The sequence below is a fragment of the Callionymus lyra genome, chromosome 8 (assembly GCF_982586985.1).
Source record: "Callionymus lyra chromosome 8, fCalLyr1.hap1.1, whole genome shotgun sequence".
Classification (NCBI taxonomy): domain Eukaryota; kingdom Metazoa; phylum Chordata; class Actinopteri; order Syngnathiformes; family Callionymidae; genus Callionymus; species Callionymus lyra.
The window spans coordinates 16,951,257-16,976,577 of record NC_141825.1 but is presented as its reverse complement, the minus strand read 5'-3'; the positions used below and the strand labels follow the sequence as shown (position 1 = coordinate 16,976,577).

The window sequence follows — 25,321 nt, the reverse complement described above, 5'->3', positions numbered from 1 at the left end:
CTACAACTTCATTGCCTTCTTCTTCTCCTACAACTTCATTGCCTTCTTCTTCTCCTACAACTTCATTGCCTTCTTCTTCTCCTACAACTTCATTGCCTTCTTCTTCTCCTACAACTTCATTGCCTTCTTCTTCTCCTACAACTTCATTGCCTTCTTCTTCTCCTACTGTATTGCCTTCTTCTGCTCCTACTTTATTGCCTTCTTCTTTTCCTACAACTTCATTGTCTTCTCCTACTACTTCATTGTCTTCTTCTTCTCCTACTCCTTCATTTCCTTATTCTTATCCTACTGCTTCATTAGATTCTCCTACAACTTCATTGCCTTCTTCTTCTCCTACAACTTCATTGCCTTCTTCTTCTCCTCCTACTTCATTGCCTACTTCTTCTCCTACTGTATTGCCTTCTTCTGCTCCTACTTTATTGCCTTCTTCTTTTCCTACAACTTCATTGTCTTCTCCTACTACTTCATTGTCTTCTTCTTCTCCTACTCCTTCATTTCCTTATTCTTATCCTACTGCTTCATTAGATTCTCCTACAACTTCATTGCCTTCTTCTTCTCCTACAACTTCATTGCCTTCTTCTTCTCCTCCTACTTTATTGCCTACTTCTTCTCCTACTGTATTGCCTTCTTCTTCTCCTACAACTTAATTGCCTTCTTCTTCTCCTACAACTTCATTGCCTCCTTCTTCTCCTACAACTTCATTGCCTTCTTCTTCTTCTCCTACAACTTCATTGCCTTCTTCTTCTTCTTCTCCTACAACTTCATTGCCTTCTTCTTCTCCTTCTCCTACAACTTCATTGCCTTCTTCTTCTCCTACAACTTCATTGCCTTCTTCTTCTCCTACATCTTCATTGCCTACTTCTTCTCCTACTGTATTGCCTTCTTCTTCTCCTACAACTTCATTGTCTTCTCCTACTACTTCATTGTCTTCTTCTTCTCCTACTCCTTCATTTCCTTATTCTTATCCTACTGCTTCATTAGATTCTCCTACAACTGCATTGCCTTCTTCTTCTCCTACAACTTCATTGCCTTCTTCTTCTCCTCCTACTTTATTGCCTACTTCTTCTCCTACTGTACTGCCTTCTTCTTCTCCTACTGTATTGCCTTCTTCTTCTCCAACAACTTCATTGCCTTCTTCTGCTCCTACTTTATTGCCTTCTTCTTCTCCTACAACTTCATAGCCTTCTCCTACTACTTCATTGCCTTCTCCTACTACTTCATTGCCTTCTTCTTCTCCTACTCCTTCATTGCCTTCTTCTTTTGCTACTACTTCATCGGATTATTCTTCTCCTACTACTTCATTGCCTTCTCCTTCTACTTCATGGTCTTCTTCTTCTCCTACAACTTCATTGCCTTTTCCTACTACTTCATTGGATTCTCCTACTTCTTTATTGCCTTCTTCTTTTCCTACCAATTCATTGCCTTCTACTACTCCATTGCCTTCTTCTTCTCCTACAACTTCATTGCCTTCTTCTTCACCTACAACTTCATTGTGTAAGGAAATGACAACTTTACTGTAATCAATCATCTAGATTTAACACACATTTCAAATAGTCACTTGATTAACTGATAATCTTTTATATTTAATTCATATTAAATAATCATTGTCTTGCATTGCATTCACTTAAACTCAACTCAAACTACTCAGGTTCACATCCACAGGTCAGGTCACACACACAGAAAGATTAAACAATCCCAGATTCCAAGCAAGTCTGTGGGAACCTGTTTGAGAACTCACACTGAAAGACACAACAGGCCAGCAAGTCGCTGGGAATAGATTCTCTCTAGAAGACAACAACCTTTGGTAAATTTCCAAGACGACCACGTGCGGCGGCCATCTTAGAATCAAGCGTTAACAGTTGCTGACCAATCCTACATTCACAATTGACTAGAGGCGTTAACCTGATGTTCTACTATAAAGACCCACCATTTTGTGAGATCTTTGCGTTCTGGCATTCGAAGACGTCTGCGATAGATCTCTCTGCTTGCTAGCGCCCGTGTTTACGTAAGTTTGTCTCTGACTTTTACATAATTCACTAAACAAGCATTTTTCTTTAACTCATCCATGTGTCTGTCCTTCATTTTCCACCACCACGTACGAGACTGGGGAGGGGTCGGTTCACCGGAACACAAAATCTACTTCTTCATTGTCTTCTTCTCCTACTACCTGACCAACTTCTGCCGTTAATACTTCATCACCTTCTCCTTCCTCTTCTACTTCGTACTTCTTCTTCTACTACTTAATCACCTCCTCCTACTTCATCAACTACTTTCAACCTCTTCTACAACTTTATTGCTGTGTCTTCTATCACCCAATTTTCCTAATCTCTGACTTCATCTTTTTCTCCTCTACTTCTGCTTGTTCTCCTCCTACTACATTATCTCCTACTCCTATTTCATCTCCTAATCATTTTCTCCTAGTCTTACTTCATTTACATAATCTAAATAATCTTCCTCTACCTCCCCTTCTTCTCCTTCTACACCTTATTCTTGCACTACTCTTCATCTTTATTATCAAATGTTAACCTGCATTATGAGTTGGGCAATTTGCTTTTAAACATCATAAATATATATATTTTTATCTATTAATTTTCAAAATAAATAATATTTTGTATTTGGGCTAACCTCAACATCACTCCGTTATGGACATTTCAAGTGATCTGAGTTTTTCAGGGACAACCTGTATTTCACAAACTTGATAAACATGCTAATGTCTACTATATTAAATAACTTTGGTAGAACACGCGTAGTTAATATAAAAGCTCAACATGAATAAATACATCTTTCCTGTTCATCCCCTTTTTGTACAGTGTATAATAATCGACACACGGTGTACTTAAAGTCTATATGAGCTTCTGTGCTTCTGTGCAGTTTGAAGACATATTCTAAATTACTTTCCTATAGGTGTATCCATTGATGAGTTGAATGTATGTCCTTTGTGTAATCAACTGTTAAACATTGATAATGTCATCTCTCATTCAGATCTTAAACATCCTGTGTTGTGTTTTACGACAGCTCCCTTCCTCACAGCAGGGGTTATGAAGTTTCAGGGCTCAGGGGCTCTGGCCAACTGTGTCTTAACTTTTATGGCCCTTGGTGACATGGCTTAAAGGTGACTGTGAAGATAACATACTGTATGTATTGGGGGAGGAAGGATAAAGCCACAGTAACAAATGTTGTGATTGTTTAGACAAGGATGTTCCCGACTTTTGAAGTATCAAGACACAGAATTTAGGGCCCTCGAACCTGGTTGGAGATAACAGGTGTGAAGGAGGTCAGGAGATTCTTTGTTTAGATAAGTGATCAGATCAAAGAACATCTGTTGTTCATTATGGAGTCAGATTTGGGGAACTTAACTTATGATGGGAGTGTCTTGAGTGTTTTGAGGGCTTTAAAAGACGAGACGATCTAGAGATTAAGTGCCACTCTCTGGGAGGACCTGGGTGAGCCAGGATGACTGACAGAGACTGGACCAAGCGCTGGAACTGTGGTATTTCTGAACAATCTGAACAATTTGAATAATTTGCATTTCTTTGTTTAACTGTTGTATTTAAGGTATTGTAAGACCTACTTTGGTAATCATACTTTGTTATTAATAAATTTACTGTTTTAATTCTAAAATGTCACTCTTCCTTGGATCAAACGAATGCGCAGAACTCATTAGACAGGAAAGAGATTTGAGTTCCTTTAAGTTGTACATTCACACATCATTCACACACCAATTCCCTAGACGCATGTTTGAGTGTGTTCCACATAGAAACCACAGAGGCGTGCATCAGTTCAGTCATGCCTGACATACAAACACGTTCAGACACAGATTCCCAAACAGAGCATGTTTAGGTTTCCTTCGTTTCCCATCACCTCAAATCCCAGGGCTTTGCCAGCAGGTCTGATCATTTCCAGAAAATGGACAGACTCACTCTACAGAAATGAAACATTTGCAAACATTTCATTTTATTAGTTCAAATATCAATATGTTCAAGGGTACCTGACACCCTAGACAGTGGCTAAAATTAGAATCTTTGGTCTGCGTTGGCTACATTTAGTTTAACAACTTTCAGAGTAAAAAAAGGATGATCTTAAAACAAACATGGCAGATCAGTTTATTAGCAAGTGCTGGATCCAATTGTTATTTTCGCATTTCCCATCAAGGGTTGTCAAAGCTGTAGCTCTTGTCCTGGCATCTCTAATATTATTCATCCAACGTCTCTCTTCTCCACATGTCAAACCATCCGTGTCTGGCTTTCCTAATATCCTTTTTTTCCCCACACTTGTTTCTCATCTTTTACTCCCTCCAAAATAACATCTCGCCCCTGGCATGTTAATCTTAGCCTATAATTCAAACATCACGGCAGGTCTTAGATCAGCCAATAAAGCTTTCCAGTGATCTTTTTTTTAAATCTTGTATTACAGGATTCAGCACATTATTTTATTTGAAATCAATAATTAATACAAAACTTTATGAATAAATAGTTTATCAAGACACATTTCAACAATTGGATATTATTCCTATTTCCAAACTGCAGTGATATAAAATGTGCTAAGGTATTTATTATATTTAAAAGTGTAAATTGGACTGACATATTATATTACAGGCAGCTCCAGATTCATGAGGTCTGCATTCTTGGAATTTAGGGTTAAAAATGTCTGCGCACTAATTCATCAGTTTCTCTGAAGAAAAGTGTTGGATATGAAATGATAGATGTGCAGTGCACAACCTTGAGGCTCTGTGTTGATTAAAACTTGGCTCAGTTTTCTTACAGGGTTTAAAACAGAAATCACATAAGGCACTTTAATTTAGTTAGTTATAGCTGAAAGAGCCTCCTGAGTCAGCCTAATTTTTTGGCTCCTCTGATCACAGAGCCAAATACTGTGTGCACCCATTGATTAGAGCCGCAGTTGAACTCAACTTCTAGATATTTTTGCACGCCGTATATCTCATAATCTAAATTGATCCTGTGTGCAGCCGCTTTCATCAGAGGCCGCACACAATCAGACAAAATGTTTTGAAGTAAATGAAGCAAACAATAAACCTTTTGATATTTTAGACACACATTTTAAACACAATTTTACTTTTTTTTCTGATGAATGTAGATAAGTGAAAGGAAATTACCACAAAGAGAATGAGCCAATATGTAAGCATTATGTGTATTAGTTTGTGTGTGCACTTAAAAGTCATACAAGTACATGATGAACCCTTCAGGACTTTTCTAAATCCAGATTAAACTACAACAAAACTGAAACACATCTAGTCATTTCCAAGTCAGCCCATTTTTAACCAATCCTGACATTTTGGGTTATTCTGTTCTCAAACAAACGAACCAATAAAGGCCAAAATAACTTCTGCTACTTCTTAAACACTTTCCAATCCTCAGACCCTTATTGTAAATCCAGTACCTCATGAATGATTTAGGGATCAAAAAATTGCCTTAAGACTCATCAATAGATGCACTAAAAGCGCGAAAAAAGAAAAAAATATATAGGATAGTTCCCACCTTTAATAATGATGTTGAATGTTGATGTTAAATTGAACGTTATTATTAAACGAAGACAAAATAATAACCAAGTGAACGTACAAAAATGCTATGTTGAATAAGTCATCAAAATAACATGTTAACTAAACACTCCCACCCTCAATCGAGTGAGCACTATTATGGATCACAGACGTATAAATCTGATAACAGACTCATCAGCTGTCTAAATTATGCTAAATGACACTCTTTTTATATATATATATATATATATATATATATATATCCTCTTGCACGAGCCCCCGTCTACTTCTGCACTCCCCAAAAAAAGAAGAAATAGTAGACTATGGATAAGGACTAAAAAATATTTTCAGTGACTTGGTAATGGTCATCTGGAGTCCAGAGAGAAAACTGTGTGGCAACATAATTGAGTTTTGAAAGCTTAGAAAGTGGACTATTACAACACAATTCTCATTGTGATCCTAGTCATGGTTTGAATCGACATCACTTGTTTAGACATGCCCAAATACCCGTACCGTTATTTGTGAGCAAAGTAAGGTTACTCGGGCCAGAAAATGTCATTATTACATGGACTTTATTTCTCAAAATGTAACAAACATAATAGTGCCACATACGAGTAGCAACTCCTGATTGGAATATCAGGGGCTTGTCCAGCAACGGCTTAAATGTAATGGCCCTTCATTTATATGCAAAGTCTCTGCAAAGCTCTCATCAGAAAAAAAAAAGACGCTTCACCATTTTTCTCAGCCAGCCCTGCAGATAAAGCTAATAATGCTTTTACACGTGCAAAGCACTTTCCTGTAGGTCATAGGTGTCAATTTTGATCATGCAAGGGACTGGAATTTGAAACATAGCTGAAAAATACTGTATATACCAAGTATGTAAGAGTCATTAACAGTGACTCATCTCAAACTGAAGAAAAATAGAAACTGTCAGTCTCTAGTTTAATAATAAAACATTGATTTACCCTCTTTTAAATACAAGAATTGTACTGTCAAACAAGTAAACACGTTGCAAAGACTTTCAGTGAAGCACAAAATCAGTCATGCCTGACTGAAATGTCAGTTTCACTTAAGCCCATTTTCTCCTCCCATTTTTCTAAATAATTGTGGACATTTAACACAAAAACTTCCTGAAAAACAGCATGTTATATACACAGGTCACAATTTTTTTTGTGGTTAAATAGGTTTTGGTGAGCATTAAACTTATGGAATATGGATTAAAAGCTCACAAAAGCCAGATGACATGACTTAGCGGGCAGATTTGGCCCCCGGTCCCGAGCACCCAAAAGTGCTGTAGGTAGATTGTTCGGGGCTATGAACTGTGTTTTCCTGTTTAGAAAATGGCTTGTTCTATGTGAAAGATAGCCAGTGACTTCTACAGTGAGAAGAGGAAAAGAGAGGTAGGTCCATCATAACGAGTGTGTGCGTGGGTGTGTGTGTGTGTGTGCACAAGACTATGGTGCCAGCAGTTAAGTGCTCCATCAGTCAATCCAACCGAGCCCATCAAACCAACATTCAGCTCACCAAGACAAATGGAAGCTGGAGGGGGAAGTGACAAGTTTATAGAGAGGAATGAAGAAATGGATGATAAACGACAACCGACAGGAAACATAGAAACAGATAAGTACACGCTGGAGATAGTTAATATTGTGAGGGTTGGTTGGCACTAATCACGTTCTGACTGATTAACTTTTGACAAATGAACAAATATAGTGGAGAGAGGAATTTGGGTGGAAGAATAGCTGATTGTACAAACAGATGGAGCTCAAGTAGATAAAAAGAATCCTCATTGTTGTGAAGAGCACAGCCAACGAACCATTCACTAGCTCAATATTAGTTTACAGAGACTGCAGTAGAGGATTATCAACAAAAAAATTATAAGGTTCATCCATTTTAAAATGTCATAAAATGTATCATTCATTGTTTAGGGAGGTACATACTTGTGAGATGCTTATCAAGGGGTTTCAAGAGAGCAAAGACATCATTTCCTCCTTTATAACATTGACAAGAAAAGATATACTGACCAGATGTGCGGCATAAAAACAATGAATACAATTCTGACACCAAAGTCATTCATAACAAAAGAATTTAAGTTTAAAATGTTGGATTGTTGTTTTTGTAATAGAGATGTTAAAAACTTAGGAGTCAATATTGAAATATTTAATTAGGTTAATTAATTAGCCCACCTAATGTACAAGTCTATTGTTTTATTTTAGTCATCTCATTTTATTTTCTTCTATTTTATTTCATTGATTTAATTTTCTAGAGAACCATATTACATTATTGGCCAAATCACCATCTGATTCTGACATTTAAAATGCAACAGCATACAAAAGACAAACCCTTTTCCTAAATGGCTTCACTGGTTTCTCCAAAATCTGGAAATTAACCTAGATGTCCAAACAAACTCATAGGAGAGATTTCTTTCTGTATGAAAATTCAAGATATTCATTTTGTATATTGCTGGATATCCCTGCTCATCCTGCATGTGTACCGAAGCAGTCACAACGTTGCACCAGCTGTTCCAGCCAACCACAAAAATCCTTTGCCGTTGATTGACAACTGAAGCCAGCCGTTGGCAAACAACCCAAAGGGCAGACGGGAGGAAGAGACACTCGCACACAGAGTGAAGAACAACACATAAGCACGGAGGATAAAGACGCGCTTCCACAGATTTAGCAGCAAAGAAGAATGTGTCCATAATACTGAGGTATATTTCAGAAATGAGGACGTTAAGCAGAGCGAACTATGCAAAAATCGCACAGAAAAGAGGCAGCACAAAAAATTGTTTCTCGCCTGAAAACAAAACCACCTGCACAACACAAAGAACATCTTGCTATGAGGGAGTAAGTTATCTTTCATAGCTCGTGAGCACCAAGAATAGTAAAATCGCTTATGGATTCAGCTTCGTTGCACAAAAGACGCTCACCTATAATTTATAATCAGGTATATTGACTTGCTACAAGTGTACACAGTGCTCAAAGCTTCCTCAGAGAGAAAACTCAGAACCTAGGGCAGCATTTGAAGTTGTCCTGGAGATTGGAGAACTTTTTGATTAAAGTGTCGAATGGTTCAGAATACAAATTTGAGAATACATAAACTACATTGATACATTCATTCAATGTCTTTTGAAGAATTAAAAATGTTGCAACGTTGTTGTGCAACATTTGTTTCACTTTCAACTAGTCGTAGTTTTATATAAATATATCGATAAGAACTATGTCTAATTCATGTTTATTATCGACAGTGAGTTATAACAAATAAAGTATTCTACATTCTCATGTATCATAATGTTTTTTCTGAAATATTTTCGCTTAAGCCATATATCAATATATCAATATCAAGATATTTGTTAGAAATATTGATATATAAAGAAATGTCGTGTATGTACATATATAAATATATATATATATATATATATATATATATATATAGTTCAGCCAAAGAAACTATTTTTTTATAAATATATAATAAATAATAAATAATTTAATTCATCAGTCTTTGGGCACAATCAACACTTATCTATGATCTTAACATTTAACTTGTATAAGAGGCAAGTGATTGTTTTTTTTAATATATGGCTTATTGAGCCATAAGTAAGTCATCAGTAAAAATGTCATTACAGAAGTTTCATCTTGACAGCAGGGAACTTTGTAACCATTTGACAAGTTAAGGCAACTCATTTTCAACTTCTTATTTGTACCTGTATGTCTGTGTCTTTTACAGGCTCCAGGGGCTCAAATGTTGTAGCAGCACTTAAACTCTCTAGCCTCTGAGAGATGTGAAAGATGTCCAAGCCTCTTGAACCAAGAAGGATCGACCTGAAAAAGACAAACTTGTATAAGTGTTGGACTAACATCAATATAGAACTGTAGTTATTCTCCTTGACCAGCAGAGGTCCCCCTTTCATCACAGATAGATCACGGATATGTTGTTAAATTTGCTTAAACGATATATGCAGTAACTTTTTTGTTAAAATGATTTAAAACGATCATTGAAAAATTAATCACTTGGTATAAAAGTAAAGTAATTATATTATAAATGCATATTTTAAAAAAGCTGCAATTTAATTATGTAAACAATCTGATTCTAATCTTCTTTTTTTTTTTAAAGTAATTCATGTTATATAATGTTTACAAAGAGGCCTAGTTCCTTTCAATGCACAAAACAATACATTTAAACTATTTCGATATGACTTTAATGTTGTGAGCACGATTTAAACTTAACAAAACTATTTAAAAACTCTTTTCTTACGCTTTCACATCAGCTGCATCTTGTGAAGTACGGGTCAGGGTCCGGGATCTGAGTCTCTCTCCTGCCTGCTGGATCTCTTGCAGGTTTCTCTCAACATGTGGCAGCTCTGACACGGCTTCTGTCTCTGCTGCGAGCTGCTCAGCCTGCTGGAGCAACTCCCCAAAACCCTCTGTATCCATGTCTGGACTGAAGGGAGAAAAAATGTGTTTAACGTCTGAAGGAATATTTACTTATATATTAAAACTAAATTGCATTACTTGTGTAGATTTATCCATACTATCCAATTAAATTATTTCACGTTCTGTATCATTGGGGAAAATGCAAACAATAATTTAAATTATTTGACACATGAATGGAATCCAAAACTTTTAATGTAAGGTAAGGTAAATTGTTTTTTATTTTCCAATAGCCACAGCAATACATCAATTATTCATAAAAAAAATAAATCAAAATAAAATAAGAAAAAGAACAAAAGGAAATTAAGAGAAAGAACAAGATGATATAATCTAAGTCTAAAGATAAACTAAAAAGAATGTGCCCAATTGTAGGATGCATGTATTATATTCGATGGAAATACGGTAAAACAAGTGGATATAAACAAGTAGTGATTAGTTTAATGTAATCCTTAATTGAAACTTCCAACTATACAAAACTACCAAACGACCTCCTTTAACATATAGTGTTATTAAGATGATAAACGTTTCTAAAAGGGTGGTACGAATAACAAATAAAAACACAACAGACAGGTTGATGGGAAACTTTTGACAGATGTCAACAAGCAGCTGCAGCGCGCGAATAAGATGGTTTCTATCTCAAGTTAGCCAAGTGCTACTTTGTCATAACAGTCCACTACACGTTTACACGCCTGGTGTGTCATGTAAACCACTAAACGCGTGTCTTAAACTATAACTTTTGTGTTGACATCCGCATTAAAACAAACTCAAGGCTAAGGTAGTAGTTGGTTATTTTTGAAATGACTCGCAAGTGAAGATAAGCTAGCAGGCTAACTCGCATGCTCGTGCTGGAATCTCTACATTTCACTAAATAAAAAAATACAAATACCTGTTTTTAAGAGGTAATTCCACTGCGTTGATTCCTTCGCTTTATTTGTAATGAAGGTGTAAGAAAATGTGTAAATCAATGAATTACACGTGAAAGCAGAAACACACACCGGAGACTGTATCGTTTACCCCGGCACTTCTGGAGGCCGCGCTGATTGGTCGACACACTTTCTCACTCGGGATAGTTGCGCTCACTAATCCACCTGCTGGTCAGGAGGACCATCAACTAGTGTTTGGTTTTAATTTAGACAGACAGCACTCAGCTATGAAGGACGATAAGTGACTTATGTATAAAAAAAAAAGTCTAAATTCATTCATTCATTCATGGACAACCACTTTATCCCGGGGTCGCGGGGAGACTGGTGCCTATTCCAGAGTCATAGGGCGAGAGGCAGGGGACACCCTGGACAGGACGCCAATCTGTCGCAGGGCACACAAAGACAGACAACCATTCACACACGCTCTCATACCTATGGACAATTTACCAAAGTTCTCAATTGACCTCTGTATGTTTTTGGACTGTGGGAGGAACAAAATGCGTAAATACATAACAAAATGTATAAATTAAAGTCAAAATGTATAAATGGAAAAATGTGTATTTATACGCAAAATAGCTCGATTCCATTTATTTCTTTTGACATATTGATATTTATCCACACATTTATTTATACATTTTGTTACATATTTATAAATGTATTTATTCATTTATTTATACATAAGTCATTTATCATCCTTCATACTCAGCTGCCACAAATACAAAATTGTATTCTGTATCTTTCCTTGTGTTCGCCATCTATTTTATTAATCTCATTTTATTCAATTCATTCACTTATTTTGTGTCCAAATCATAAACAGCTATGGTATATAGGCCAAGTAAAAAGTATAATAATGATATACATGGAAATTTTCTCAAGCAGTATGTACTGATGAATCTGTTTTTTTTTGTGCCCACAGGAGATAAAATAGAAATAAGAACGAACAAAATAGAATTATAAATAGACACATTGTATTTCCACAACAAAAGTTTTATTTTTCACATTACTGGCAATATTGGTGAAGTTTTATGATTCTGATCTTCGCTGCCAACTCTTGCAAAGATAACGGCTTTGTTAGGAAATTTTTTCTTTTATGCAAAAACAACTTAGAGATGTTCATTTTTTCTGGCTATCTATTGGTGAATTATAACACAAAGCAGCTTCTTCAGTTTTACAGTCGTACAATAACTTTGTACCAGGTTCCACATTACAATCAAAAACGTTTAATGTAAACACAACATAGGATTTTCTTTTCTACAATATAAGAAATATTGATATATTATTATTCCGTAATTAATTTTTTTTTATGTAAAATCTTTTAATTCTACTTTTGAAAAACGTTTGTCATTATTTAATTAATTGCACTTGAATGGCAAACCAGTGATACTGTCAGTAATCGACTTGTTAGATAGAGCTTAACATTTTAAATACATTGAAAGATGCTGTTAGTAAGTGTTGCTTGTATTACATTTTTAAGAAAATGATATCCAATTTAAACGTTTTTAGTTTTGTATCACTGCTCATTGGACCAGACCATTGGACATAGCAAAAACAAATAAAAGGAGCAGGATGACAGATTGTATGTGCTCACAATAAAGAATATAGTTGTAAAGCAACAGTTGATATTTAAAAGAATAATAACTTATGTAAGTAAGTAATGGTTATTTGTAAAGCTCCTGTGTCAGTGATAATCGTCATTTCCATCAGTGTTACCAAAAACATTCCTCGGTTTGACAAATTACTCAAGAGAAATTTCAATGATTTTAATATTAAAATATACATTTAAACAAATGTTTGAAAAAGATATAGAGATCAAAAAAACAATACAGGGCCCATGATGAGTCATTTGTAGATGATGAAGCTGTCGATTTAACACAAGGTTTATCAAGGACCAGAGTCCAACTTCAGTGTCTTTATTTGAACTGGTTATCAATGAGGGTCCCCTTCATCTTGGCCCTTTTGGCCTCCAGCTCGGCCAGCTCCTGCAGTCTCCTCTTGCTCATGCCCTTTCTTTCCAGCTGCTTCTCGATCACCTTTGCATTCTGAGCGTAAGAGTCCGCCACCTCTCTGGCTTCGATCTCCTCTTCCTCCTCGTCAATAGTGGACACAGTCACTGAGCTGAACTTGCCCATGTCTTTGGTTCTCCTCGTCATCATGACCCGGACCTTTTTGGGAGCCTCCGGCTGCTTCGTGCTGTAGACGCTGGGGCTGCCGAAGCCTAGACCGAACTTCACCACAGCTCCATCCACGACGAACACAGCAGGGTGGTTCTTCTCCAGGTGTTGGTAGAAGAGAAACAAGCCGCATTTGCCGCACTTCTTCCGGTATTGTCTCTCGATACCATCGTCTCTCTTGATGTACGTGTTCTCGTCCGGGTTCACGTTGCAGAACTTGTGGGCATGTTTCGCCGCGTCGATCACCCTGGACTTGTCTCTGGGCCTCATGGGAAGTTTCTCCATTTGGCAGTCCAACACCAGAACCATCTGACCGCACAGGCAGTAGTAAACATGCAACGGCTTTTCTCCGTCGTCGTACTCCTCCCGGTCCCTGGTGTCCGAACAAACCACACTTCTGGACACGACCTTCGGCATCTTCAAACCCTTGAACGTGAATTCAAGGAGCCAAATGAAAAAATAATACCGGTTATAGAGGTGGTTTGGCGTTCAACTGGTCGAACAACTCGCTCTCCTAAACACTCGCCGACGTCGTGGGTTTATTTCCGGTGCAACACTGGAAAGAGTCCGAAGAGAAACGGGTTACCAACAAAGGGTTCCGCTTGCTTGTCCTCGAATATTGCAGCCAAGTAAAACAAATCTGAATTAAAATGACCCTATCCTTTACGTTAAATAAAGTGGCATTAAATGGCTTAAGTATTTTAAAATCTGCCATGCACGACCTGCACATTTGAGGCCTAAAACTACAGAATGAAAAAGTTAACAGCCCTTTCAAATGTTGAATTTCTTTTCACACTTTCTAGGTTCGGGTTTATACACAAGCTTGACAAGCCCAACTTAATGACTTTTATAGTTACTGCAATAAAGTTCAAACCTTACCATGTCTGTCTTATGGACAAACATTTTACCTGATTTTTTGCATTCACTCACTCAGAAATTGATGAATACTTTTTGTATAGCTTAACATACACACATTTAGTGTCGCTGCCTTTTAGTTCAAAGACAAGAGAATGGCGTCGAATGTGAAAGCAAGGGAATAAGTCAGCGATATCCAATATCTTTAAGTAACTTTTATTTTAACAGAAACAAACGAGTAGAAAACAATTCAAACAGTTGATATAGGCTTCATCACAGGTGCAAAGGACAGATGCTGGATATTCACTGACAGCATTTTGTGTTACATGGCTTGTCCTTGCACACGCAGCCGGAGGCACACTTGGGGCAGTCTGGCGGACAGTTGGGGCAGCAGCCTGCTGAAAAGAAACACATTTTTAAAAATCACACCAAAACATGCAGCCATTTTGAAGCCACCAAACTCAAGTCATTTATAGATGCAGACTAAATACTTGAGTGGCTCTTCAATTATAAATGGGTTTGGAGATTGTCGAAATAGTTAAAAACCTGTAATAATTTATTAAACGTGCGCAATTGTATTTGCAGATAAAGTCAAGGACAAATGATAAAAAAGGTCAAACGAGTCCATCTTAGTGTTATGGCAAGAAAATCATGATCCCATTAAAATGCAGATGGTTTAATTTCATGCACGTGTATCAATTTATTTTTTTTGGAACGATAGAGGCAAATGTAATACTTACTCTTGTTGCAGCTGGTGCAGGCGCAGTTCTTGCAGTTGCAAGAAGGTCCGCAGTTGCATTTGGAGGCTAAAAATAAATAAAATAGAATGAATGTCAGAAAATAATGTAAAAAAAACAACAACGTAATCACTTACTTTTGGTGCAGTCGCAAGGGTCCATTATTTTTCAGGCGTTGGGTCTCTCGGTTGCGAGTGATGCAGGTGAATCTCGTTTGAATGAGTTTGTTGTCAGTGAGGATGGAGGCGGAGCTTTTATAGTTCCTGCGCCAGAGGACCGTGTGCAAACCCTTCCTGTCACGTAGCGTCTGAACGTAAGCAGAAGAGCGTGTGCACACGTTACCCAGGAGCGGGGAGCCACTGAGCGGAGGGTCGTCTGAACAACCAGCGCAAACTATTCTTATTATTCGAAAAACGCAATGGCCTATTTACACGTGATTGTTCAGTACAAAAAATGTGGTTATTACTCAACTAAATTACTTGTTTAATTTGGCCGCAGATTGTGTTAAATCAATTTGATTCCACTAAAATTCTATTATATATTCTATACAATATATATATAAACAATATGGGACCAATAGACCAGGGATATTTATTATAAAAATAGTTTAAATGTTCAGGATTATCACGCACTCTTCTATTACGGTGTCCTCAGTTAACCTTTGTATTTTTTGGACCGTGGGAAGAAAGCAAAAAAGGGGAACCGGGCTCGGATCTTTCTTTATTTGTTGAAATGTTTGTGTAGTCCTGTGTTTGGGTCTGCACACGGCACCACCAACACCCCTCTTCTGCACTCAAACGTCTCTTCACACAATTGCGCTCTTCCCGCGCAGGAGCGCAAAACTATTACGTCATGGTGTGTTTACTGGCGGCGTGCAAAACAAAATAATAAAAAAAAATGCTTAAAGACAGTTTCAATCGATTTTTATTTTGTTATAAAAGCTAAATGGCTCAATCCCATGATATATATATTACAAAAATATTGTTTCTCAAAAGTCGTATTTTTAAAATGACTATCACAACTTAGTATGTATATATTTAGTTTTTATTCGTTTTGTCAACTAAAATCGTATTATTATTAATATTATTAAATTGAATGTAATGTAATTAGATAAGACATTTATATATTTTTTTTAAAAATCAGCAGAACGTAAGTAAGTAATTTTTATTTGTATAGCGCTTTTCCAGACCAGGGTCACAAAGCGCTTAAACAATAAAAACATTATTCAATAAAGTATATACTTCAAAGATCAAGATAAAACTGATAACACAACAGGAGTTCCATAAAATCAATTTCAACAGAAAGATGAGATACAAAATGTGCTTCACCCCATGTTTCATGACACCCCCCCTACATTTATAGACACAATCTTTTAATCAGTTCTGAACCAGATAGGCTGAACAAAGTAAATGATTTATAAAATCTGAAGAGATGTCTATGTTTTCAAATTAAACTTTGTCCTTTAAAAAAGTTAAATCAATTATTTTGTAACTATAACTGTGTTGTCTCTGGTTAAACATGAAATCATTTTCTTTGAGAATGATATCTGACTGGCCACATTTACAAATCCTTTCAGAGTCTGTCTACTGGCAACTCTTTTGTTGCCCAGTATTCACTGTAAAAACATCCCGCGACTATGAGCTTTGCTTTGATAAAAGCTGCATTCATCCGCTTCATCGGGCTGGTTGGCAGCATATGCTATTGTCTCATGCTATTTACGACTGCTTGGATGATTTATATCTAAAATGTTGATATGGAATAGACTCTTGTTCTATTCTATACAATAAGTGTCAGAAATTATACTTTTCTAGGCGGCAGCCAGTGACCTTTTGAAAATTCAAGGTCACATGAGAAAAAGACTTGGCAACATCAATATTTGTACTAAGTGAAGAAACAATCAGTTTTGCCTTTAGGTGCCAAGACTTGAGACATGTAAACAATGTTATATTGTGCAACAATGCTTTCTGCATATCGCAAATAATGTATAAAACTAATTATATCCAACAATCCCTCATTTAATGCACTTCAATATTCAGAACTTTAAAAGAGCAGCTGTATGGTTTTCCTCTTATTTATGCTTGAAGTTTTAGGTCATAAATACAAGTTTGAAGGGCAAGTACAAAGCTGGGAGAAACCCAGCGCAGTAGCTAGTGTTCAAACTGTCCCCCAAAAGTACCATTACTACAAATAGCCTTAAAATAAGTTTGAATCCAGTGTCAAGGAACTTTGATTTTTAGAATAAACGCTGTAGTTAAAAAGGTTCTCCAAACCAATTTCCTCCTGCAGCTTTTGATAAGAAAAAAGAAAAAAAAGCGATTACTCCAAATGTCCAAACAGGACACTTGAATATTTAGCATCACTGTGAGCACCATGTGCTGAAGATCCATGTCAGCCATTAGAGAAACTCATTGGGAAACTTTTTCCAGTTAAACGTTCTCCATTTTCCCACCTCATAGTTTTACGAGCCTTTAATAGTTTCTTTAAAATAAAAAACAAAATACAACAGAGACAGAAAAGTTGCAGTTTTCAATCATTTATTAAAGGTATTAAAAATAGATCCATATTTAACAATTGGTAGACAAAGGATTGGTGATGCTGGATCTCTACTGGCAGCATTTAGTGTCGCAGGTCTTCCCTTTGCACACGCAGCCAGAGGCGCACTTGCTGCAGCCGGAGGGACAGCATGGGCAGCAGCCTGCAGGGAAACATGTTTTTAAAACCACAAGAAAAGTTCGTTCCAAGAAGTTTACGTTTATAAGCAAGTTTAAGAGTAAGAAAACGATTCAGAACAAAAGTTAGACTTACTCTTCTGGCAGGTCTTGCAGCCGCAGTTAGTGCAGGAGCAGGATCCTCCACATTTGCATGAGCCAGCTGGAAGGATGGAAACATTTAGAAAAAGAACCATTAAAGCACAAACCAACCAAAAGAAAGACTCACATTTGGAGCAGTCGCATGGGTCCATGTTGAGAGTTGGTCGTTGAGTTTCTTCTCCTCAGTTCAGCTTCAGCAGGTGCTTCTAATTTGAAGTGGTGTGACTGCGATTGAGGAGGAGGAGCTTATATAGGGACCTGGAGTCAGGTGCCGTGTGCAAAACGTGCTCGTGACACGAGAGTGTGTGCACACGTCCCCGAGGAAGTGGAGAGGAACGATCGAGGGGCTCGTCTGAACAACAACAATACCCTCTTTATTTCTGCAGGACACGATGGATGTCCTGAATACACGTGATGTTTACTTGAAGAAACGAAAACAACAACTCATGCAACACTTTAATCTAAATTTAAATTAAATTAAATAAAGTTTTTAATACCCTAAATGTTTTTTGTTTGCATTATTGCTTATTGCCCTTTTATCGCTCGTTCTTACAATCAAATTATTTAAAAGTAAATTATTAATTGCAACATTCCACCATACTAACTATGTAAATCAAATATGTGTTGATATGTATTGGTTATACCCTTTCACAAAAATGTAAAACATTCAGCCTCTTCTTCTCTTTTTAATATTAAATAATTAAATCGATTTTAATAAATAAAATGTTAAAAGATGTACAGTATAAATAGTAAGTAAGTTATTCATATTTGTAAAGCAACTTTTGTAAACCATGGTAACAAACAACAGAAAAAATAAGTACAGTTAAGTTTTTTTACTAGGTTTAAAAAAAAAAACATAAGTCATTGATTCTGCTTTCTCTGCACACGCTCTAGAGTGACTGGACAAAACCCAGACCTTGTAGACTATGATGTCAAAGTGAACCATTTACAGGTTTTAATTCTAGAACTTTTGAACTTGTAACTGTCATCTTACTTTATAAATGGTTATCTAACTTCCTGTACCTTAAATGACCTAATAGTAGTCAATAGAAGTGATTGTTTTAAGAAGAGTGGAGAAGTTATAAAAGTTTTGATAGTTGTAGGCTCTTGTGGTCTAGTAATACCACAGTAAGTTGTTGAAAGGGATAGTAATACATAAATAGAAAACAAAAACTACACCTAGAGCAGAGGATTTTCATGTATTGAAGTTATGACTAGCACTTTAGGTCAAACATGACTCAGTTGGTGGTATTTCTGCGGATTGACATATTCATGATCATGACAAGACGGTTTTTGACTGACTCATGTAAAACTTCTAGAGGTTTCTCCTTTGCACACGCTCAAGAGACCCATGACTCGAAAACTATTGTGTCACTGTCAAGGATGCAGGAAACTATAATACAATCTTCTATATTCCTTTGTCACTTGTTTTTCTTTATGTTCTGTTTTTCTAACTTTTCACAGTTTATATTGTTAATGTTTAGTATAGTTGTAAGTTAAATCACTTGCACAAAGTTACAAATCTTTGATTTAAGATATTCTAAATCCTTATTAAGTGTACAATATGTTTTTATCCTATGACCTTACTTCGTATTTTGTTCAGACGTTTTGTCAAGTTACTCCAAATATATTTAAAAAAAAAGAAAAAAGTTGAAGAGCCAACAGAATCCCGAAGTTATACAATTAATATCAGGGACATCGAGGAACTGGACAAATACATAAAATAAGGTACGACGATTCATAATCAACACACCACCATGACACAGTCTGGAAGAATTCATTCATCTACATCTGGAGACAATAGAGACATCATTCAAAGGGTCGCTGATGACTAAAGCTGGAACTGAATACATTTCAATACACGGACCATAATTCATTAGACTTGGAACATGATATAGACCCGGACAATCATTTCTTCACATCAGCAACAATTGCTACTATAACACAAACAAACTGTACAACCAGACCATCAAAACGGACAGCAAATGATCAATCATCCATTTTAATTTAGCAGAGGTCTGTATGCAAACTTTGGCAATATCAAGGAATATTTAAGTTGATTTAATAAAAACTTTTAAAATAATTGCTGTATCAGAAACATGGATTAATGCAGACAAGGGAATGTATTTTGAACTTGATGGGTATGAATTTAACTGTGTAAACCGAGAACAAAAGTGGATGAGGAGTGGCTGTGTATATGGACGAACACTTGGATTATAAAGTAGTTGAAAATATGACAAATGTGATTGATAACTTTTTGAAGTGTATAACTATTGAAATATGTGAATAAAAAAGCAAAAATGTTATAATCAGCTGTATATACAGAGCACCAGGCTCTAGTATAGAAGCATTCAAGTGGGGAAATGTTTTCAAAAAGAAATCAAAAAGTTGTATTCATTTGTGTAGACCTTAAATATTGATAATGCTTAATCCAAATAAGCACAAAACGACAAATTCATCAATACAATGAACAGCATGGGTTAACATTCAAAAATCACCAGACCTATTAGAATCACATCCCATTGTGCCACCTTAATAGATAACATAATCACCAATGATATTGAAAATAATACAGTAAGCGGACTATTAATCAATGACATCAATGACCACCTACCAGTATTTATAACATATAACAACAACCACCAGAGAAATCCGCCAGAGGCAAAAATTTAAATACAAACGAGTAATGACAGAGGAAACCATGAATTCATTAAAGAATAATTTACAAAACTGGGAAACGGTATATAATGAAACTTACACATACTGATGTTGCATATGAATCTTTTTTAAGAATATTCACATCACTATATAATAAGAATTGTCCAATAAAACAATACTACAGAAAACAAAAAGGTGCACAAAAGGATTACAAAATGCCTGTAAAAAGAAAAATACATTATATAGAGAATTAATAAAGCAAAGGACTAAAGAGGCAGAAAATAAATATAAAAAATATAAGAATAAGTTAAACAATATTATAAGGGTGTGTTGGAAGGAATACTACAGTAAAATATTATATAGTAACAAAAACAATATGAAAGGAAATTGGGACACATTAAACAGTATAATTAAAAATGGTGCCAAACAACAGAGCTATCCTACATATTTTATTGGTGACAATATTAAAAAGGAAAATATGGATGATGGGTCAACGGTTTTGATACATTTTTTGTGAATGTTGGACCAAACCTGGCACGAAAAATTCCTGATGCATTGTTACCTGAGGATTGGAATGATCAATTTATAGTGAGAAATCCCAGTTCAATGTTCTTCACAGAAGTGGATAAAGAAGAAACAATAGATTGTAAATACATGTAAACCAAAAACATCTACTGATTCAAATTAAATTGATATGAGAATTGTAAAAAAAAAAAAAAGAGGGGATTTCAGAACCACTAACATACATCTGTAACTTATCATTCCAAACAGGTAAATTTCCCAACAATATAAAGCTTGGGATAGACACAAATTACAGGCCTGTTTCTTTATTTCCACAATCCTCCAAAATCCTAGAAAAACTATTCAACAACAGATTAAATAATTTCATCAACAAACATAAATAACTTTCAGACAGCTAGTATGGATTTAGAGCAAACAGTTAAACATCACTAGCATTAATAGAATCAATAGAGGAAATCACAAATGCAATAGATCACAAACTATACTCAGTAGGGGTATTCATTGACTTGAAAAAATCTTTTGACTCTATAAATCATAACATATTGATAAATAAACTTGAACGCTATGGGATCAGGGGGTTGGTATTGCACTGGGTGAGAAGTTATTTAGGTAACAGAGAACAATTTGTGAAGTTGGTGGAAAATTCATCATCATGCTTGGACATTGCTTGTGGTGTTCCACAGGGGTCAGTATTGGATCAGTTTCAAAAATATTAAAATTAGTTTTATTTGCAGAGGACACCAACATTTTTTGTTCAGGGGGGGATTTACATGAACTGCTGGGGAAGAGCACAACGGAAATGGTCAAACTGAAAATGTGGTTTGACAATAACAAATTAAACTTAATAAATTGAAAAATAAATTCATGCTATTGAGCAATTGCAATAAAAGCCCACAATTACAGATAAAAGTAGATGGTGTGGATATTGAAAGAGTTAATGAAAATACGTTTCTTGGTGTAATAATTGATGATAAAAAAAAACTGGAAGTCTCATATAAAGCATATAAAAAACAAACTCTCAAGAACCATTTCCGTTCTGAACAAAGCAAAACACATTCTTGACCAGAAATCACTCCACATTCTTTACTGTTCAATGATTCTACCATATATTCATTACTGTGCAGATATCTGGGGAAATAGTTACAAATGTACAAGGCAATCACTATCCATCCTGCAGAAAAGAACCATACGAATAATCCATCATTCCGGTTAAAGAGATCAAATCATCGACATGGTTAACTACAAAAAAGAAAAAAAACATGTTCAAAGCAACAAACAATCTACTGCCTGAAAACATTCAAAGATTGTTTGTTAACAGAAATGGGGGTCATAATTTGAGGGCGAAGTTTAATTTAAAACATCAGTACCGTACAACATTTAAAAGTTTTTGTGTTTCTGTTTGTGGAGTGAGGTTGAGGAACAGACTGGATGAGGAGCTCAAGCAATGTCCAAGCATGACCGAGTTTAAAAAGCGGTACAGACAAGGTACAGGGAAGAAGAAGGTCGTTAACGATCGGGTGTTTTTGATTTATGTATTATTTGTGTTCAGCTGAATCTCAGTGAAAGAACCACATTTCCCAGAGTGCACTAGCAGCAGCAAACCAGCTGCTTCAGTCTGAGCTAATGAGCAACACCTGTGAAGTTATGGAGGGTCTCAGTCAGTCAGTCAGAGAGAGAAGACGCTCCAAGTTCACAACAATGGCTTCAGTCCACAGACGCCAATGGTTGGTGAAATGTTTGATTTACTTTGATTGTGTATTGATTGAATGCTTCTGAGATGTTGAAATTTATGTAAATATTAGTTAAGCAACACATTGCAGCATTTACCATATTGATTTTGTGTTTAGTGGGTCTTGCCAAAATAACATTTCATTTGAGTTGGAAAATTCAAATTATATTTAGTGCTTGTTGATTCATTTAAAATGTTTGATTAAGATGTTTAAATGAATTTAAAATGTTAAATTGTTTGAATTCAAACTGTTTGAATGATTAAGTTAATTCAAAATGAATTTAGAATGTTTAATTTAAATGGATAATTAAAATGGTTTGTTTATCTGTCTTTATAGGTTTACAGCCTAATTACTGACAATCCGAAAGAAAATAAAAGTGATTGAGTGGAACATTTGAGTTGTCCTTGTGTCCTTTGAACAAGAGTTGCACTTGACAATTGTAAACCAACCAACTTGACGGTTGTAAACCAAGCGGAGCAGCCTGGCCCTGAGGATGAACGGCTTCAGATCCAGAAACGAGCTGTTGACGCAGAGGAAGTCAAGATGGCGGAAGAGGTCCTGGGGAAGACGGTCCAGCAACTCAAAAAGGAGAGGACCACTGCAAAAAGCGGCTTCACAAGACAAGCCAACTTCATTTCAAGAGGAGCAAGCAGCATGCTTCAAGTGGTGTCAAAGGAGGAATTCGCTAAGCTTTCAGACTGCTTCAGAAAGATGCTCGATGCCATTGATGACTACAGGATTGGGCTGGAGGCTGACATCAAGACTGTGGAGAAAGAAGCATGTCTTGATGAACAGCAAGAGGCCGACATTGAGAGATCTTTGAAAGAAGGCGAAACAAAGTTGGCAGAAATAAGAGACATTGTTCAAACGTCAACGAGTTAACCATCACTGTGGAAATCCTTGAAGAGCTGGAGAAGATGGCACATGTGAAGGGGAACCAGCCAAGAAAGGTCATTGACCTCATACAGTCAGTGGAGAAGGCCTTAACAGATCTTACCGAGTTAGGAAACCCTGGAGCCATAAAGAACCCACTGGTAATTAAATCCATTGAAAGCAAGTTGCCTGACTTTATTATAAGAGACTGGTTGATGTTCATGTTTGAGCTAAGAAACAAGGTCACATCAGATCACACCACTTTGACATGCTCTTGAAGTTCCTGAAAAGTCAAGAAGAAATACTGGAGAGACTCGAACAGCTCAGAACTGTGGAGAAGATGGAGAAGTCAGATCGTTCAGACAAAAATTATGACAGAAGGATTGCTTCAACAAAAACCACAAAGAAAGAAGAGCTTGAGGAGGTATGTGGTGTCTGTGGTGATAGTGGGCACAACAACAAAATCTTCTGTAGGAAGTTCAAAAGACTTAAGCTACCTGAGAAGAGAGCTGTACTGAGAAAGCTGGGAGCTTGCAGAAAATGTCTCGGATACCATGATGGAGATGGATACTGCAGAGACACTTTCCTATGCAGAAATAAAGACGGTAAAAGGGAAGGCGGTTTCCCAGACCACCATTTCTTCCTCTGCCCAAAGGGAGCAGTCAAAAGAGGGGAAGAGAAAAGGGGTGGAAAAGACGGCAAAGGTGAAAGCAAACTAACAGAGGAACAAGAGGAGATCCTGGCAGAACTCTCTCCAGAAATGGCGGATCGATGCAGAAAGGCTTTCACCAACACTAATAAAACAACAGTGACACTCAATGCTTCAGGTCAGTCTGAGCTACTGCGGAGAGATGGGCTCTCTGAACTTCATGTACTCATGATGCTGAAGCAAGTCACTGCAAACGCAGGTCAGAAGATTGGGACTTTGATCGACCTGGCTTCAGATACAAATAACATTACCCATAAGGCTGCTGAAAGACTGAGGTTAAGAAATGAGAAGATAACTTTAGTTGTGCATGGGGTTGGTGGAATGACCATGAAGGTGAACCCACAAAGGTATCTCCTCAAAGTCAGAGTTAAGACTCCAAAAGGAACGGAGAGGGCTCATGAAATGGTCTGCTACGGCTTGGACAAGATCGCCAGGGTGCATCAAGTAATTGAACCGGAAAAGTTGAAAAAATTCTTCCCAGAAGTCAAACTGAAAGAACTTGAAAGGCCAGAAGAGGTTGAACTTCTCATAAGCCACCGAGAGGGAAGACTCGCACCCCAGAGGGTAAAAATCATCGGAGACCTCGTCTTGTGGGAGGGTCCATTAGGGAAGACGGTGGGTGGGGCACATCCCGACTTATTTGAAGAGGTGGAGGTTGGAGCATATGAGTCCAAAACAAATATCAAGAAATCACAAGCCCAGCACCTGACACAGGATGTTACTCAGACCAGATATTCAGGTGCTAATAACCGTGAGTTCCTTGAGTGGTGGCATCGGAGCTGTATGTGAGCCAAGATGTGGAGGATGCCGATGTGGAAACTGTCCACCAGGAGGAAAAGAAATGACCTTGGCAGAGGTGAGGGAAACGGCCCGCCTGCCCAACTTTATTCACTTGGAAGATGAGCGCAGAGTCATTGAAGAGGACCGCTATGTGGATGACCTCTGAACGTCCCAAAATGACCTTAATAGACTTGAGGGAATCACAGAAAATGTTGAAAAAATCTTGAAAGCTGGAGGTTTCTTCTTTAAACCATGGGTCTGGTCAGGGCAAAGTGGGAGGCAAGGAATGGAAACGGAGGTTCTAACAAGGAAACAAGGTAAAACCTTAATTCTTCCAAATCAAAGGAAGGATGAGGACAACAAAGTCTTAGGAATCGGCTACCAAGTGGATGAAGACGAGCTCTACATGTTAACCTCAGTTAACTTTTCAAAAAGAAAGAGGAAGATGAGTGTTGGAAAAGATCTTCTAAAGGAGGTGAGAACTGAAAAACCTAGTCCACTGACTAGGAGGGCTCCTCTAAGCCAAGTAGCTGGACTGTATGATCCAATTGGCTTAGTTACACCTGCCTACCAGAAAGGAGCCATTCTTGTTAGAAAAGCCTTCCAAGAGGGAGGAGGTGGGAAACTAA

At 36.9% G+C, this 25,321-nt stretch overlaps 4 protein-coding genes and 1 pseudogene across 4 annotated transcripts in view; 1 reads left to right on the top strand and 4 right to left on the bottom strand.

Moving 5' to 3' along the window:
* nup93 (nucleoporin 93) overlaps window positions 1-10,951 on the bottom strand; it is a 34,221-nt gene extending 23,270 nt beyond the window's left edge. The window contains exons 1-3 of the mRNA XM_087797729.1: window positions 10,811-10,951; window positions 9,749-9,934; window positions 9,198-9,315 (exon numbers count right to left, since the gene is read on the bottom strand). Of these exons, the coding sequence (XP_087653855.1) occupies window positions 9,198-9,315; window positions 9,749-9,927 (297 nt within the window). The 5' untranslated portion in view covers window positions 9,928-9,934; window positions 10,811-10,951. The remainder of the gene's footprint in view (window positions 1-9,197; window positions 9,316-9,748; window positions 9,935-10,810) is intronic.
* A 1,635-nt stretch (window positions 10,952-12,586) lies between these two features.
* steep1 (STING1 ER exit protein 1) lies at window positions 12,587-13,561 on the bottom strand. Its single transcript, XM_087798115.1, has one exon. The coding sequence runs from the start codon at window positions 13,433-13,435 to the stop codon at window positions 12,758-12,760; it is 678 nt and encodes a 225-aa protein (XP_087654241.1). The 5' UTR covers window positions 13,436-13,561; the 3' UTR covers window positions 12,587-12,757.
* Window positions 13,562-14,073: 512 nt separating this feature from the next.
* On the bottom strand, window positions 14,074-14,842 carry LOC148073853 (metallothionein B-like). Its single transcript, XM_087796984.1, has 3 exons — window positions 14,748-14,842; window positions 14,614-14,679; window positions 14,074-14,268 (listed from the first exon to the last, which is right to left on the bottom strand). Exons 1-3 carry the CDS (start codon window positions 14,770-14,772, stop codon window positions 14,177-14,179), a joined length of 183 nt encoding a protein of 60 aa, XP_087653110.1. The 5' UTR covers window positions 14,773-14,842; the 3' UTR covers window positions 14,074-14,176.
* A 2,285-nt stretch (window positions 14,843-17,127) lies between these two features.
* LOC148073852 (metallothionein A) lies at window positions 17,128-17,651 on the bottom strand. The gene is made up of 3 exons (XM_087796819.1): window positions 17,548-17,651; window positions 17,416-17,481; window positions 17,128-17,305 (listed from the first exon to the last, which is right to left on the bottom strand). Exons 1-3 carry the CDS (start codon window positions 17,570-17,572, stop codon window positions 17,214-17,216), a joined length of 183 nt encoding a protein of 60 aa, XP_087652945.1. The 5' UTR covers window positions 17,573-17,651; the 3' UTR covers window positions 17,128-17,213.
* Window positions 17,652-18,653: 1,002 nt separating this feature from the next.
* On the top strand, window positions 18,654-20,093 carry LOC148073851 (uncharacterized; annotated as a pseudogene).
* Window positions 20,094-25,321: the final 5,228 nt, after the last annotated feature.

Excerpts from the sequence above, each read along its gene's own strand:
- steep1 (XM_087798115.1), bottom strand. The coding sequence starts at position 13,435 with ATGCCGAAGGTCGTGTCCAGAAGTGTGGTTTGTTCGGACACCAGGGAC.
- LOC148073853 (XM_087796984.1), bottom strand. The coding sequence starts at position 14,772 with ATGGACCCTTGCGACTGCACCAAAA. Across the intron at positions 14,680-14,747 it reads CCCTTGCGACTGCACCAAAA|CCTCCAAATGCAACTGCGGA; the intron begins GTAAGTGATTAC and ends ATTTATTTTTAG. Across the intron at positions 14,269-14,613 it reads CTGCACCAGCTGCAACAAGA|GCTGCTGCCCCAACTGTCCG; the intron begins GTAAGTATTACA and ends TCTTTTCAGCAG.
- LOC148073852 (XM_087796819.1), bottom strand. The coding sequence starts at position 17,572 with ATGGACCCATGCGACTGCTCCAAAT. Across the intron at positions 17,482-17,547 it reads CCCATGCGACTGCTCCAAAT|CTGGCTCATGCAAATGTGGA; the intron begins GTGAGTCTTTCT and ends CCATCCTTCCAG. Across the intron at positions 17,306-17,415 it reads CTGCAAGACCTGCCAGAAGA|GCTGCTGCCCATGCTGTCCC; the intron begins GTAAGTCTAACT and ends GTTTCCCTGCAG.